Source organism: Macadamia integrifolia, chromosome 1 (genome assembly GCF_013358625.1).
Source record: "Macadamia integrifolia cultivar HAES 741 chromosome 1, SCU_Mint_v3, whole genome shotgun sequence".
Lineage (NCBI taxonomy): Eukaryota > Viridiplantae > Streptophyta > Magnoliopsida > Proteales > Proteaceae > Macadamia > Macadamia integrifolia.
The window spans coordinates 11,382,375-11,400,233 of record NC_056557.1 but is presented as its reverse complement, the minus strand read 5'-3'; the positions used below and the strand labels follow the sequence as shown (position 1 = coordinate 11,400,233).

Sequence of the window (17,859 nt, the reverse complement as noted above, 5' to 3'; positions counted from 1 at the left end):
TGGCTTGGATTTGGAGTTCGAGGATGGCAAGTCCAGAGACGATAGAAGCCGAAAGGGATCCCTACAGTAGAGACACCATGTTTGACTCTCTCTCTCTCTCTCTCTCTCTCTCTCTCTCTAATGGTAGAGATCCCATTTTTCACATTGTCTTGATAGCTTGTCACGATCAAGAAGGGGGAAACGATTGAAAATTTGAAATATTAGAAGCAAAGGGCAATTTGCAAGAAGCTCCACGACAGGCTTTTGTGTCAATGAAATCTGAAGGACTGAAGGAGAGATTCGAAGAGAGAGAAACTATTATGGCTCAATATATGATTACCAAACGGTACTCTTTCACGCATAATAACTTCCCCCAAAATGGAATTACAAAAAATAATCCAAAATCACTCTTTGAGAACAAAACATCACCGGACATAACCTTAATACATGAATACACCATTAGGTCTACCTATTTCTGTAAGTTTCAAACGCTTTAGAGATAAATGATTGCTCCATGCACTTTCATGAAAGGTGGAAATTTCATTATTATTGAAACTCCTACTCCTATTGGTCTCACGTTGATGTAGGGGCCACACTGCTTTTTAAGGAGCTCTTTCTCTTAATTTAATTCAAAAAGTTTGTGTAAATTGATTTAAGCATAAACACATCTAATAAAGGGGTTTTTATTTAACGGAAAAAATTGAAAGAAGATTATTCAGCAGCTCTACCTCAACTTCTCACTCCTTGTTTACCCCCTATGTCTTGGTTTGTCGTGCCCATTTTTAGGGCTTGGCTTTGTTGCCCTAATTTTGGGTTGGGTTTGTTTGATTAAGGTTTTGGTTTTTGCCTAATTGGATTGACTTTGTATGTTGTATTTATTCATCCTAAACAAAAGATTTCTCAATCCTGATACTCCCAGGGAGATAATAGACTTAGATTAACAACATAACTCCATTTCTTAATTACAAATAGATCACAATGCTCTAAAGTGAAAACATCCTCTGTCGTGGGTGTGGCGGTGCGATAAACATCCGATGATTGAAACGATATCAAGGTGCATACTGATGTCGATTCAACCATCCAATACTCACCACACCGCCACACCCATGGCAGACTATCATCGTTCTTACGTGAAATCAAAGGAGTGCATCACAACACCACTGCTGAGTCGCAGATCCTATACAATGATGTGAGATGTACAGTAACATTATCTCTCTCTCTCTCTCGGCGTCGAGTGGTCGACCATGGGCCCTTCGATCGTTCTAATAATAGGCACCACGTTAGTATCGGAGATCCCATGCAATGCTGTGGCATGTACTGATCCAAAAACCACTCCTGGGCCCCACTTGATCCATAGAATGATGTGACATGTACTGATCCGACGGTAGATATCTCTGTCTTTGGTTCTCCTTATAACAATGTCTTGTTCGGTCCATGCATGAAAGAGAAACTCACTCAGTCCTTAGAGGCTCAGAAACTCGATCCCATCTTTCATTGTTGTTTTCACAGAGGAGGGGCAAGGGTGGATGATCTCCAACGGGCGTCTCCTCCTTTTCTCATCATTTCTTATCTTTCACTTGGTCGTGCCTGGACATAACTATGTGGAATAGAAAGCCTCAGCCTCAACCTCAACCTCAACCTCTGAACCCCTTTGCTCATCCCTTTTGGCCGTCGTTTCATCCAAAGCTGCCGCAACTGCGACTGGAACTTCCACCACTTCCTCCACTTCCTCCACCGCCATTTATAGGAACATCACCAACACAGCCACCATGGCTTCACCCTCCTCCTCTTAACTGTTTCCCATTTATGACAGGCTACCATTATTATTCCCCAATTAACCACGACGATCCGCCTTCGCTCGTACCTCCTGCTCCCACGTATGTCTACAGCACCGCCACAGCCACAGCCACCGCCTCCTCTGCCGCCAGAAATATCACCAAGGAGAGGGTTGAGAGTGGTTTGGAGGCGAGAGAGGCAAAGAAAGAAAGAGTCAATGGGTGCAAGAGTAGGGTTTTACCAGCTGATTTCAAGGGTTTTCGAAGTGGGTTTCACAGGGTCCGAAAATGTCGGCGGGCATCGATTCCCAGATTTGTTAATCATGGAAGGAACCCAGATCATCCCCTTCCTCCCCAAACCAAAGCTTCTTCTTCTCCTCCGCTTCATCTTCTTGGCTGCTCGGTTATGATAAGACATATTCCCAGCAAGCTCAGGTACTCTCTCTTTCTCTCTCTCTCTCTCTCGCTAGTAATTTCGTGCATCCTTGTGTACATTATGATACATGCATCATATAATCTCCAAAGCTTTCTGTCGAATGAAGTTCCATTTGGGTTTTCCTTAGTAGCTGGAAACAAAGGAATGTTCTCTCTCTCTCTCTCTCTCTCTATATATATATATATATGCTGATAATTTATTATACATCAGTAGGGAGATGCTGATAGACTTGTTGGACAAGCACTGCATAGAAGAGAACGCCAAGATCAAGTTGGGATCGAGTTCATCTCTGTCAGCATACGATTTTGTGTATCTTCCTATTGATTTCAGGTACTTAATATACTCTACTTTTACCCTTTCTAATCTTTCATTTGAGCTTTTTCTTTGAGTTCTTAATCGTTGGAATAATTAATTCCTTCATCAGGACTGGGGTAAACAAGGGTTATGCATTCGTGAACTTCACAAGTAAGGAAGCAGCAGATAGGTTCAAAACTTCGTTTAATGGTCACAAGTGGCATCTTTTTGCATCAAAGAAGATCTGTAATATTGACGATGCTCGTATTCAGGTCCTTTCCTACACTAGCACTATCCTTTTCTCTGCTTATGTGTTTTTAAATAGTATCCTTTTCTATATATGTATTGGGTTTTCTTTGTTTTTGGATCTCAGGGAAGAGAAGGATTGGTAGCCCTTTTTCAGAGATCCAAGTTCCCATGTGATACAGATAAGTACTTGCCGGTTCAGTTCTCGCCACCCCGTAATGGCTCTTCCCGGTGCCCCTCTCCTTCCGTCGTCGGATCTATTTCTGAAAAAACGAACAGACGCTTCTTCTCAGCTGTGTGACAGGACGAAGTGACTACTTTACCCTTCTGAGTAGACTTTGGACCAGGGCTCAAGATTTACCTTCATTTCATTAGTAGCTTTTAATGCAATGAAGTGGAATCTTTTGCTTGTAAGTGGTTAAAACAGTGGTGGAAAAAACCTCTCCGGAAAGGGTACCTAAGATTGGGGTTTTCTTTCTCAGTTGTAATATGTTGTTGCACACTAGTTTTTAGGTTTAATTATGAGAGGTAAAGTGGGAAACCTGTGTTTTAATTCCGTCCCTGAGTGCGTTTACATTGGTTCAGAGCCAATGATGCACCGGGGAAGGAAGTGTAAACATGGGTAGTGTGTGTGAATTGTTGCTAATTACTCAAGTGTGTTGGTGACTCAGTATATTGTAGTTAAACAAGCACTTCCTGAAGTTTTTCTAGTACTGTTAATGTGATTTATGTTAATGAAGAATGTCTTCAAATAGGTTTCTTCTTTCTTAATTACCTTTCTAGGTTAAGGTAAAAGCTAACACCTGAAAATGAAAAAGCTGCCAATGGGGTTGGTGGCCTAGTGTTGGTGGCCTAGTGGGAGAAAGCCGTTGCCCCATCAGCATTCAGGCTGGTTTTGGGTTTGAGTTGAGATGCCTATGTATTGCTAGTCAGTTTAGTTGAAATGCCGTTTTGAGCGGGCTTTTGCTTGGGGTTATGATCATTATCATGGAACATTTATTTTATTTGCCAGAAAAAAAAAAACCACTAAAAGCTTCATATCGCAATTATGTGTATCATATATCATAGACTTATTGTATATGAGTATATATTTGGTGATTAAGTGATCAAAACTGTCTCTTGACATACGCGGGTAAGGCGTGTGTAGTTCTTGGCTTTTGACCTTGCACATGTGGGAGCTTTATGCATTGGATTGGCCTTATATATACATATATATGTACACTTTTATCTTGTTATTGGAATTGGATCTCTCTGCACATATATATATATATATATATATATGTACACTTTTATCTTGTTATTGGAATTGGATATCTCTGCATACGTTAGTTGTTTCATAAAATCTAGCAGATTTGTTATTCACCTTTCAGGGGCAATTAGAAAATAATACATTTCAATTATGGGAGGAGTTTAGGCACGGTATAGCTTTCAGAAAAAATGCTATCTGGTCGTGTGGTTACTGCACAAACTCCTGCCTCCGTGGAAATATATGCACTGCTAATCCATCTAGGGACAGGAACGTCTTTTTGGAGTGCTATGTCTCTAGTACACCTACGGTCCTACCTGATAGCAACCGTACGCCCTCTCGTATCATGTTGAGACAAAAGTAACAGCAATAAAATAAGTATAAAAAATAAAATGGGAAAAAAGAATGAAAGTTTTAAAATGACCATTTTTTTCTGGTAGACTAGAAAGTGACCATCGAATCTATCAAATCAATATGAAAGAGTAGTGTATGAAAAGCTGGTCATCATCAAATCAAGATGACTAGAAGTAGAAGATATGTAATTATGACTACAAAAAGTAAAATTCAAAAGAAACGCCATTCCTTCATCTCTATTGCCATACCCATTCGGTCACACAGTCCACTGTCTACTCCTGTGGATTGGAATTGGTACCATATCGTATCGTTGAATTGATATCCTATCATTGGATTAGTTCGGACAAAGGATAATAAGATAAAAAAATCATGTTCGAACAAAGGATAATAAGATTAAAAAAAAAAAAAAAAAAATTGATTTTCATGACAATCGGCAATAGTTGTCCGGTCAATGATTTGAATCAGAATCGGATCCATATTGCCCTGTCCGACTCCGATCCCACATTATGTAGTGAAATCAAATAAAGGGGAAAAAGTTTGGCAGGAGACTAGTATAATATTATTGTTTTTCACTTGGGTTTTTTTAATTGGTTTTTTGTATAATTCTTTGTGTTGCCATTGATGTGGTGTGAGATTCTTCTACATTGTCATCATGGAAACCCTTAATAGGATACCAACGGTATGAGTAAAACGTTTACCTGTCTTCCAAATTTTATCAGGATCTCTGATAGCAATACCTTAACATTCACAATTACATCACATTGAATCACAAGAATGATTGCAGCAGAATCAGAGAATAATATAGCGGAACATATCTTAAAGGGATAACATCTAATGATATCATATAAACATAACCAAGTTATTCAATTACATTTGTTTCATGATTTACATAAAATAAGTCCAAAAGAATACCATTCCATAATTTGGTATCAAAATACAAAAAAAGACAACCAAGCCTCTCAAGGTGCCAAGTAGGCATAGGTCACAAGCACAATCTGGGTTGTGCTCTTTGCCCTCTGGCATCCACCAGTCGATCTCTCTGTATTCAGGATCGAAGGGAGTAGAGTCATATCCCAAGGGCACCACGGTACCTGCATCTTCATCTAAAAAGCAATATATACATAGGGTAAGCTCCAACTAGCTCAGTGAGGGGTGGGGTTTATGCACACACATTCACATATATTTCATGATGTCATGAGTACAGAAATAAACACATAGTCCATGATGCGAATGATGCAATCCATTTGATTATTAAACCTCATAACATACAACTTAGTTGGACTCATGCTACTACGACACATTAGGTTGTATCCCTGGTCTCGGAACTCGTACATTGGTCACCCAACGATACAAACCCTAGTCGTGATTAGGAGTTTGTCGGTCCAGGACGACCATCAATCACCCAGCAAACCCCTGATAACCCCTCATGGCAGTCACGACACCGGAATCACCATTGGCCAAGTTGGACTATTTCTTGCCTCCAGCTACAATCACATCGTACCGTGGGGTGGCATTCCGGAAAGGTTCATCGAAATTACTACAATTGGGTTATCCAACACCTTATCCCCTGTTGGCAAGGGGACATAGCATAATGAATATCACCTAACCACAATATACTACATGCCTTGCATAATGATACAGTTAGTATGGAATACGATACCAGAATCAACCATCGGCCACATCGCATCCATTTCCAAGCCTATCTAGCATACAAGCAGTTTGAGTACGAACTACCCGATACTGGAATTACCATCGGCCACAAAGCGAACCCATTTCCAAATATAGTTCCTGAGTGCACGATACCAGAATCACCATCGCCCACAAAGTGCAATCCACGACTATATCTAAATCTAATGCACATACTCAATGCATGAATGCAACATTCACACAACAATCACGCTACTAGAACCACATCGGCCACATCAGATCCCATCACACATCCCTCGATATACGTCACATATCATAATTTCTAATTTTATAAACATAATGATTTAACATATATGACATGTCATGAGATCAATATAATCATTTCAACAATTAAATAATTATTTGAAATTTCTAACACATGTGAGTAATTTTTAAATATCAAACACTCCCAAAAATAAAAGTCAACCATCCCTCACCTTGGTTGTACTTGGATAGAAGGAGTTCCAAGTGTTAACCGGACATCAACTCACGATCGATCTCGTTGTACGTGTCTATCTCTGTCCTAGGTACAAGGGTAATTGGGTGTTAACAAGTGTCAGAAACACCAAAGGGGGACCCAAAAGGGCTGCCCCAAAGAGTACAATGTTAGTCAAATTTGGGACAGAACAGTAAGGTCACCGGAAATATGCCAGTGGAAACATACCAAATCTACCAAAAATATCAGTCCTGTTTCCGGTGGCCTTGGCAGAAGCTCCCCAAAGGGTGGACTTCGCCAAAAATATACCACCAGATCCAACCCAGGTGTTTCCAGTGGAAATACAACAAGGTGCCCACACATTTGAGGGTTCTCCAGCTCGGGCCCGATTGTCAAGATTTTATCCATGGAGTTTGTAAGAGGTCTTCCCACCTCCATTTTAAGCTAAAGAAGTTTCAATTCGACTGAGCCATTTGAGAGATACGACAACCAAACGGTTGAAACCTTAGCTACACATTTGGTCAAAAGTGTTACCGAAGCTCACCCAACTTGGTGTGAGCTCGACAATCGCATGGGAGAGTGAAATGCACATTAACCTGACCTCCAGGAGGTACCGAGGTCAAGGCTCACCCCTCCAACTCGATAATTCACTCCCTTGCTCAAAGGCACAAGTTCCAAAATGAAGAAAAAGAGGTGGTAGGGGAAGATGACACCTACCTCCGGCATGAATCCGGCAATGGGATGCGAAGCCAGGAGCTCAACCAAGCTTCCGTCCTTCTTCTCCTTCTCTCTCTTCCTTTCTCTCCTCTTTTCTCTCCTTCCCACGTTTTGGACAAGTGAGAAGTGAGAAATCCTATTTATAGTAGGTGGGATACTTAGGGTCTGTTTGGTTAGCACTTGTCGGGTCCATGTAGATTAATCCACCATTCGAGACATGTGGGCACACTTCCTTAAACTCACAAGGTCTACAAGTCATGGCGGAAGGTGTGGGAGAGTGTGCGAGGTCATTTGGGACTGGTCATGATGCAGGTGGTGGGGCCCACGGGGCATCAGGACCCATTGAATAGCACAACAGGCCATCAGATCCAGTCCAGGTGTTTCCGGTGGTCAAAGCAGTGCTTTGCCTTGACTGCTTGCTATCCCCACTTGGTCATCCCATAGGGGTTGCCATAGGTTATTGGCATGGTCCTCCGACAATTTTGTTTCAGAGGCTCGAATGTAGAAGTGGGAATTCACGTACCCTTTGGGATCAGAAGGTTTGAATCTCCTTCAGTTGGACTGGCATGAAATGCACAAGCAATCAACCTTTCCCTTTTTGCAATCAGCTGCCACGAACCAAAACTTGTTAGTGCTTTGTATCTCCGGTCCGAGATCTATCACAAAAGTCCAAATTCGACAGGGTTAGGGCACGGGCGTAACATCTAAATGAATAAAGAAAAGGAAAAAGAACAATTGCCTCCTATACTCTTTCTCATGGAGCTGTGAAATTACCACCCCACCCCTCCCCTTGGATTTCAGTTCACAATAATCAATAGGCCATTGACAATAATAACCCCACATCAATTAACTCTAGGATTTTGGATGACTTCATTTACCAATTGAGCCTCTCTACTTAATAGCTTAAAAGGTATGTTGGAAATACTCAAGAGATTTTTAGTACAAGAGACTTGGGTTTTAATATTAGGTGCTCCAAATCCTGGATGCCATTGCATTGAAAAGAAGCAAGAGAAGTATCTCCATACTTATAAGAAACCCCATCAATGCATCATAATTACTGTAGTAATTAATCTATCTGAAAGATTTTTTTTTTTTAATTTTTTTTTATTAGTTTTTTTTTTATGCTTAAGAAAATTTATAACTAAAACAAGGGGGGAATATACATGTCTCAGTTTGACATGGATGACCAATGCTTCTGGAGTGGGTCTACAACAGGGACTTTCTCCACTTCCTTTGCTTGGAATGAAATAAGAAGACGAAACCTAAAGGTTCCTTGGTACTCTCTTTTCTGGAATAAGTCGTTGCAATCTCGCCAATCTGTTTTTGGCTGGCATTTGATGTACAAGAAAATTCTCACGGATGATATCATAGCCCAGAAAGGTATTCCCTTGGCCTCAAAATGCTGCCTCTATGGTTTGGACGCTGAATCTTTTAAACACATCTTCTTAAGTTGCAATGTCTCAGTTGAAATCTGGAAATGGTTCACAGACTGCTTTGGGGTAATTTGGCCTAACCCCAAAGACCTTCACCAATTGTCTTTATGGTAGATTAGGAAAAGGAGAGCCCTATTAGTCAAAGACCCATGGACCATTGGTTTGGTAGTAATAGCTGATAATATATGGTGGGAAAGAAATGTGAGGCGCCACAACAATGCTCATCATTCAATCTTCTATATCTTTGAAAGCATTAAGCATGATGTGCAGCTTCTGAAATTTGGCCTTCAGGGTGTTATCATCAATGCTAGTGACCTCCTTTGCAGTCGCCGTGTTGGGATAAGTGTTATTCCAAAAAACCCCACTTAATGCTGGAAGTGATATGGTGTAAACCTCTTAAGGGCTGGTACAATCTGAATGTTGATGGTTGCTCTCTTGGTAATCCTGGAAGAGCTGGTGTAGGGGGTGTCCTTAGAGACCACAGGAAGGCACAGTGGGATCTTTCAATAGATTCTTGGCTGTTTAGTCAAACTATTATACGGAATTTAAAGCTCTCATTGAAGGTATTCTGCTGGCTAAAGAGAAGAAGGCATCCTGCTTATGGATAGAATCTGACTCTGCAACAGTTGTTTTGGCGGTCCAGGTTCGATCCATTCCTTGGTATACTTATCAGGATTGGATCTCGTGCCTCAGTTTCCTTGATTCCATTAGTTGGAAAATTACACAGCTTTTGTGAAGCAAATGTAGTGGCTGATTTTCTTGCTAGAGAGGTGGCAAAATCTGGGATCTCAAGCTGCTCGGCTTCTTTCCTTGTGCACATAAATGCTGAAATTGATTTTGATGCGGTTTCAAGACCTCGATTTCGTATTATGTATTATTGGATTTTTCTTCGTCTACTGATGGCCATGCCGAAGGTGGGGGATTGAATTTTCCTGGTTTTGTTCTTCTATTTTTTTCTTCATTAATAAATTTTTTGAATCTTTAGCGAAAAAAATATACATGCCTAAGGCAAAAGAAAAGAAAAAATAATAAAGTCTAAAAAAACAACCTGTCATCTATGCCAACAGAGAGAGCTTAGCCGATAAAGCGGAATGGATAAAAAGACCACAACCCTACCAACCCATTACAACACAACAAAAGAGACTTGATAGAGCTAATTTGGCATGCTTCCCTACTTGATTTTTAGGAGGGATCTTCCAAATCCCATAAATATTTTTAGAAACAATGGAAGAATTCACCCGATTCGTATGAACCACTGCAGAAGGAACACTTTTGGAGTAGAATATATCATGCAAATAGAACTGTCAATAGGGTTGTCACATTGGAGGATCAAAAAATTATCACTAGAGAGGGACGAAGCTTTGATTGAGAAATAAAGTAATACCGCAAGCGCACAGGTCATGTGTAGCTACGGGCCGATCACAGGGAGGTGAACTCTATAGAAAATTCAGTTCTAACATAGGCAGAGTGTACTAACTAATTGGGTGTCACAAATTAAAGTAAAGTAAACTAACAATGGTGAAAGACGAGAATTAACTATGGAGTTAAATTAAACAAGCAATAACAAAGTGAACCTAAGACTAAGGAAAGAACGAATAATGAACCTAAAATTATGAAGCACTATAGAGGTGTGAAATTATGATGTGGGAAAGCACTTAGGAATTAGAATACACCATAAGATTTAAGAACAATCTACAAACAATCTAGCCCTATATCGCATGCTTGAATAGGTCAATTGGAAATATGGATTTTTAAATCTAATATGTCCCATGAGTTATCCAACTCATACATAGCATTAGATTATAAGCAAGACCGTATTGGAAGTTGGCAATTACACATACAAAAGATAATCAATGGCATATGAATGATATGGTTTGCGGTCACGACCCACCAAATATACCCACCAACAACCACAAAGTATTGAAGGATCTTCCTTCTGTGTGGATGGGAATGAAGATCGGTAGCAATTATTTTCTTTTAAAATCGTATAAAAATAAATATTTACTTGTTGAAGCTACTGCTATCAAGTAGAATACTTGTAAGAACAAAAGCAGATCTGTTTGACCATTTAAAGAAATAAAAGAAAATTTTGACTGGTTTTAGCTTTATGAATGGTTGACGCAACAACCTCTAGCTGGTTGCCTTTTTTTTTTTTTTTTTGATAGGTAAATATCTTGTATAAATTGTTGTTTCCACTGGTGACTTTCACTTGACTTAATCGAGAAAGCAACAATACAGTTCAATTTCCAAAAATATGGTCTTGAGGGCAAGATCAATTTTAGGGGGATGGAATGATACGTGCATGAAGTGGATGAGATTTTGAACATGGATGGATGTGGGATATAGTTATTTTTTTTTTTTCGCTAAAGATTCAGAAAATTTAATCAAAAGAATCAAGCCATTACACAAAAACCCAACCAAGCATTCTCCACCTTTGGCATTGCCATTAGCAGAGAACATTCAGCCTCAAAAATTGAAACTAAATCGCTAACCTTGACAAATTTATATCCACCTCTTGGAGGTCACTTTTTACTAATTTAAAGACCAGAGAAGGAAATCTCATTCTTTTTTCATAGCTCCTGTCATTCCTCTCTTTCCAAATGTTGTCTAAAATTAAGACAAAACCAGCCAACCAAGGCTCTTTAGCATCCAAACCTCTTCGCTTTCTTTTCCACCAAATAGCAAGATCAAGAACAGAAGCAGGGGAGTTCCAAGACACAGCAAAACACTTCAAATTTTTTTTTTCCATATTTCCATACTAAAACTACACTGAAGGAAAATATGAAAAATATTTTCCTCAGCAGACTGGCATAAGGAGCACTGGGAAGGAAGAAAAACTCCCTTAGACTTGATTAAATCATCCGTAGGGAGTTTTCCATTCACCACTTGCCACTCAGGCAGAGCTTGCCGCGGCTGAAGATTAGCTTTCCAAATTAAAGAGTACCAAGGAACTTTTGGACTATGGCGACGAATTTCATTCCAAGCAGAGGCTGAGGAGAACACACTAGAAGACGTGCAACTCCACACACATCTATCTTCCACCTCACATTGAGGAAGATTAATACTCTTTGCAGTTGTGAAGACATTTTGCATGAATAAAGATGAGACAGGAGGAAAACACCATTTGAAATTTGATATGACATCAGCCACTTTGAGATTAAAATCTGCAAAAAAATTTTCCTCAGGGTAGCCATTTGCCAGTCCAAAAAATTATTTTGGACCCATTTCCAACAAACCATCTCTCCTTGCTTGAAATAAAGTCCCACGTTCTTCTAAGACCAAGCCAAATCAAAGAAGACTTGTATAATTTCTTCGGAACCCCACCTTCTCTAAGATGATGAGCTTTAAGAAAATCACTCATTTTGGATGATCCATGCTTAATGTTCCATGATTGCTTAGCAAGAGGGGCCAAATTAACATCACACAGACATCTAATATGTAGACCGCCTTCCTCTTTTGGTTTACAGACTTTGTCCCATTTGATTGTGATCGCCTTTAAAGCATTCACATCACCAGTCCAAATAAAATTCCTCATCCATTTCTCTAGCAGAGAAACCATGGAAGAGTGCCACCAGTAAACTGCCATATTGTGAATTGGCATTCTTGAAATTACAGATAGGACAAGTTGGACTCTACCCGCCATAGACAAAACTTTTCCTTTCCATCCTGATAAACGACCTTTAATTTTATCCATCACAGAAAGAAGAGACTGCTTTTTAACTCTTCCTTTAAAAATTTCAACCCGAAGATACCTAGTCGGGAAGTTGCATGTAGGGATTCCCAAGGTATCAGCAATAATCTGTTTTCTAGAAGGATGAACTTTGCCTAAAAAAAGCTTACTCTTCTCAAGATTTATTCTCTACCCAGAAAAATCTTGGTATTTCTGAAGGAAAACCTTAAGGTTTTTAACATACTTGATAGACGCATTCATGAATATGAATATATCATTTGCAAACAAGAGATGACTAGGGACAGTAACACCTCTGGGGCCTTTCAAAGATTTTATTCTATTTTCACAAAGAAGAGTAGAAAAACCCATGTATAAAACTTCTTCTGCTAAGATGAATAAGATTGGGGACATTGGGTCGCCCTACCTAAGACCTCTCTCCACCCCAAAAAATCCCACAGGCCCTCCATTAAGAAGAATAGAGATTCTAGATGTAGATAGAATCTGATAAGTCCAAGCCACCCATTTTTCTGTGAATCCAAATTTTCTCAGAACCTGAAACAAGAAATCCCAAGAAATGGTGTCAAATGCTTTATGAATGTCAATTTTAACCCCTGTACCTCCACCTCTAGTTGAAGAGCACATCAAGTTGGCCAACTCCGACGCCATACTAATATTGGTCTGAATAACCTTTCCTCTTTGAAAAGCTCCTTGTTCATAAAAAATGAGCCTAGGGAGAAGGTGGGATAATCTAGTTGCCATAATCTTAGACAACACTTTGCAGAAAAAATTCCCCATGCAAAGAGGGCAGAATTTATCAAGAGCCTCAACACCATCAAATTTCGGAATTAGAGTTAGAGAATTATTATTTACCCCCCATGGCATAGCACTGAACTGAAAAAATCACTGACTACTCTACAAAAATTTAAAGAGATCACATCCCAATAGTGCTTGAAGAAAGCTCCTGGAAAGCCATCAGGTCTTGGAGAACTATCAGGGTCCAAATCCCAAGCTGCCTTGTTTATTTCTACAATGCGCAGGATATTATCCAAGCTCAGTAGGTCCACTTCATCAATCAAAGATGGGATGCAATCAAGAAGCTCTGTGTGCGACTCCAGGGGAGGGGCTTTATGAAAGGATTCAAAATAGCTCACCATGTGATCAGCAATAGCATTTTTCTCAGTGAGGTAGGATCCGTTAGGCTTTTTTATTCTTCTAATGGTATTCTTAAGCCTTCGAATTTTTGTATACATGTGGAAGAACTTTGAATTTTTGTCACCTTGCTTAATCCATCTAAGACGAGATTTTTCGGCCCAAAGTTTTTTGTGATCTTTTAGAGCTTTGACATAAGCAGTCTTAGTATTTGTTCCTTGTTGAAAAGGTCAACCTTAATACCTTGAGCTTCAATCAGAGCTTGAACCTCAGCCAAATCATCCTTTTCTTTAATTAAGGCAAGCTCAAAATTTGGGAAAGAGATCCTTGACCAAGCCTTGATAAGAGGCTTAAGGCGCTTTAGTTTGGCTGCCAAAATTGAGCTAGGAGATCCAAAGACAGGTTGAGACTAGGAGTCCTTGACAAGCTGCAAAAAAGAGTCCTCTTCCATCCAAAATTTATGAAGCCTAAAAGGACAATTTCTAGGCTTTGGGACGGACTCAGACGCAATAAAAAGAGGAGTACGATTTGAGCCTGCACTAGTAATAACTCTTTGCACAGAATTAGGAAACAATAATAACCAGGCAACATTAAAAAAAACTTCTATCTAAAACTGCAGAAACATTACCTTGCTTTCTGTTGTTAGTCCATGTAAATTTGTGACCTTGAGAAGGAAGTTGGAATAGAGAGCAAGAATCAACCAGCACCTGGAATTCAGTTGCAGAGCCCATACTGAAAGCACCCGGGCCTCTTTTTTCATGGGAAGCCAAGGTAGCATTAAAATCCCCAATCAGAAGCCATAGCTAAGCCAAGGCCGAAATGGCAGCCAATTCGAGCCAAAGGTTCCTTCGATCAGCTCTGAAACAACTAGCATGAACAAACGAGATCGTCACCGTATGTTGAAGCCAAACCATTTCCAATGAGATTTGTTGGTCCGATGAAGAAAGAACAGTCGGTTTATTGAAGCTGATAATTAAAATTCTTGATATTTTGTCAAAATTTTTTTTAGATTATTGACATACCTCTGGGAAGCATTGGTGAATACAAAGATGTCATCGCGAACAAGATGTGCCCTGGGGTTTCAGCACCTCTTGGGCCCTGGATTGACTTTATTTGGTTCAACTGGATTAGCCCCTTCTGCCCCCGAAGATGGTATTTTTTGAGAAGGAAGCTGTGGGGCTGGCAGACCCATTCCACATCATGAAGAAGGCGTGGCCAGTGCTAGAGCAGATGTTGAAAGTGTAGATTCTTTGACTCTGCAAGCAGAGCAGGGGGTGGCTGATAAATAAACAATAGCTTGATATGCAAGAACAGAAGAGATGAACATCGAAGGAGAGAGTAGCTCTGAGGCGGAGGGAATTCTAGGATCCCATGGGGACCGGCTGCCGTATAGAGGTAAACAAAAAAAAATTACTGATTTTTGGTCGGCTGTACATAGGCAACACACCCTCCAGGATCCTGGGGAGGGCCCTAGCATACAGCATGAGGCTGGAATAGGTTCTGACGGAAACATAGAGAAGGGGAATGAGACGCAGTCTCAGGTGGAGGCTATCATCAAGGCTGTATTTGTATCCAGGGATGGCGGGATTGATCGGAGGAAGAAATCCTATTCTATGGTGACGAAGAGATCTCTACCTAACATTGAGAACCTTCCAGATCCGATTCATACAGGGCCCCTCACTAAGGTAGTTATCCCTCAGGAAGTATATGAGGAGAAGCTGCAAAGTTTCAACTTTGCGCTGATCGGAAGAGTCAATTTTCGATTTATTTCGATGAATGATGTGCGAAGTGCTGCCAAGGAAGCCTGGAATCTGAAAGGTAGAGTAAACCTTGCTCCTTTGGGGAAAGGCTTTATTCTTCTCTGATTTGAAATTGAAGGGGACATGTCCTCTATGTGGAAACGAGGCCCAGTTAAGGTGAAGGGACAGGTCATTCATTTCCAATGATGGCTCCCAGAATTTAGTATTCACGGTGAGTATACCCAAACTAAATTAATGTGGATTTGCTATCCTGAACTACCTATGGAATATTGGCATGAGCGAATTTTATTATCAATGGCCATGGCATCTGGACGCCCTGTGGAGATAGACCATAGGTGAGGAACGCCACTATAGGCAGCTATGCGCATGTCCTCATAAATGTGGAACTAGGGGGCTCTCGTGTGGAGGAGATCCAGGTGGAGAGAAAGCAACCGGGAATGAACACTCTATTTTGTTTAAGTTGAGAATCTTGTACAAAGACGATATTGGAAGATGCTCGTTTTGCAAAAAACTGGGTCACTTTATCACCCAATGTAGGGAGAGAAAAAGCAAGGAAAGGTCCGATGAAGGATTAAAGGGAGATGGAGATGAGAATCTGAACCAAGGCAGTGTTGGCTGGATAGAGGAAGGGCGACTCTCACCGGTGGCAAATCCAGGTGCTTCCAGTGACATTAGAAGGACAAATTTGGAAGGAAATATTCCTCCCCTTTTTTTAAAGGAAAATACCATAAACAATGGAAATCCTCCAATGGGAGATTCCTCTCCTATTTTGGATGGTCAACTGGATAGATTGAATCAAGGTGATTTGAATCGTGGAGATATCTCTGTCCACCACTCTAATTCAAATTTGAATAACTATGTGGCTGGATCTGAGTCGGACTCTGAGGATGTGGATAGTGCAGACCCGTGGGGTGATGAGAGTTCATCTGATTCCACAGAGAACTCAGTGGAAAATGAGAGGGAGGAGGACACCCCTGCTGTCAGGGAACTTCCTCCTAGGCCAACAAGAAAGGGCAGAGCTTCCAAAGGTCATGGAGCATTGTCTTTGCTGAGGGGAGGTAGAAACGCTTCTTCTACTCATTCCTCACCAGAGAATGGGGTTTTGCAGCATGGTAGCTTCCTCAGCTCCTCCAGAAGGGATGGTAGAATGGCTTCTCATTATCAGGAGATGGAGAAGATAGACAATGCCCTCTATGCCCGAGAAAAGGGAATGGCCATTTCTTCAAAAGAAGGCAACAAAAAAAAGAAGAAAGCAGGCCAGACTAGTAAGTCTGGTAACACCAATTAATTCATTATTTTCCAATGAAAGCCCTCTTTTGGAATATTAGAGGCGTGAAGAAGGCAGCTGGTTTAAGAGCCTTATCAGATTTTATTCGAGAACATTCTCCTGATGTTGTTTACGTAGCGGAGCCAATGATTAGTGAAAGCAAATTCCCTTTTTTGTTCTTTAAAAAATTGGGGTTCGAGTCTGATTTCATTCACAACTTCCGCACGGACAAGGTCCCTAATATATGGGTTATATGGAAACAAGGAATTCCTCCCCCCTCGATCATCTCAGTGTCTGATCAGCAATTATCAATTACAGTGGATTGGTTAGCGAACTGTGTAGGCCTAACCTTTGTACACGCTAATTGTTTTAAGGTCAAACGGAGAGAGCTTTGGTCGGCGCTAGGTTTGGTGGTGAATCCAAATCTGCCCTGGTTGGTGATAGGTGATTTCAATACTACCCTTCTTTCCAATGAGAAAAGGGGTCTAGGGAGATTTAATGCAAACTTAGCTGCAGATTTCCAATCTATGGTGGATATTTGTCTTTTGATACAAGTACCCTCACAAGGTAAGAAGTTTACCTGGACTTACAATTGCCAGCGAGGTAATGTAGCTGCGGTCCTCGACTGAAGTTTCTGCAATAGTAAATGGTTGGATATGTTTAAAAGTACTCTCCAAAGGGTCCTTCTAAGGTCATCCTCTGATCATGCTCCCATTCTAGTTGTGTCAGAATCGATCGCCCGACCAGGTAACATCCCTTTTAGATTTAATAATTTTTGGATTGAGCATGATCATTTTGATAATGTAATTCAAGATGTGTGGAACCAGGAAATATCTGGAAATCCTATTTTTATTCTTTCTTAGAAACTTAAGCGAGTTAAGTTGTATATCAAGCCTTGGGCGAGAAAAAAATTTCCCAATATTAATAACGAAGTAAAAAAAGCTTCTGATCACCTAAATTCTGTACATTAAGAAATTGAGGCTGCAGGGATGTCAGATGACCTTTTTGGTCGCGAGGCTGATGCCAAAACAGCTCTGTTGAAAGCCACCTAGTTGCAGGATAATCTATGGGCTCAAAAAGCTAAGCAGAGGTGGATGAAAGATGGGGACAAAAATTCAAAGTTCTTTCACCTATCAGTGAAAATGCGATGGGCTCGCAATCAAATCTGCACTTTGCAGAATGCTGATGGGGAGTGGATGAATGACCAGCAACAATTGTCTTCATATATTATCAATTTTTACGAGGAATTCCACGGCGTATCTCTCACTTCTCCTCACCTTGAGCTGCTGGATTGCATTCCATGCATAATTTCGGACGATGATGCTCTTTATTTGGAGGCTGAACCATCTTCAGAGGAAATAAAAAAAGCTGTTTGGGAATTAGACCTAGATAGCTCCCCTGGACCTGATGG

General features: G+C 40.5%; 1 protein-coding gene across 1 annotated transcript; it reads left to right on the top strand.

The window, feature by feature from the left end:
• Positions 1–1,578: 1,578 nt before the first annotated feature.
• LOC122063164 (protein MEI2-like 6) lies at positions 1,579–3,066 on the top strand. Its single transcript, XM_042626898.1, has 4 exons — positions 1,579–2,189; positions 2,401–2,520; positions 2,615–2,756; positions 2,858–3,066. The coding sequence occupies exons 1-4, from the start codon at positions 1,579–1,581 to the stop codon at positions 3,029–3,031; spliced, it is 1,047 nt and encodes a 348-aa protein (XP_042482832.1). The 3' UTR covers positions 3,032–3,066.
• The last annotated feature ends 14,793 nt before the right edge of the window (positions 3,067–17,859 follow it).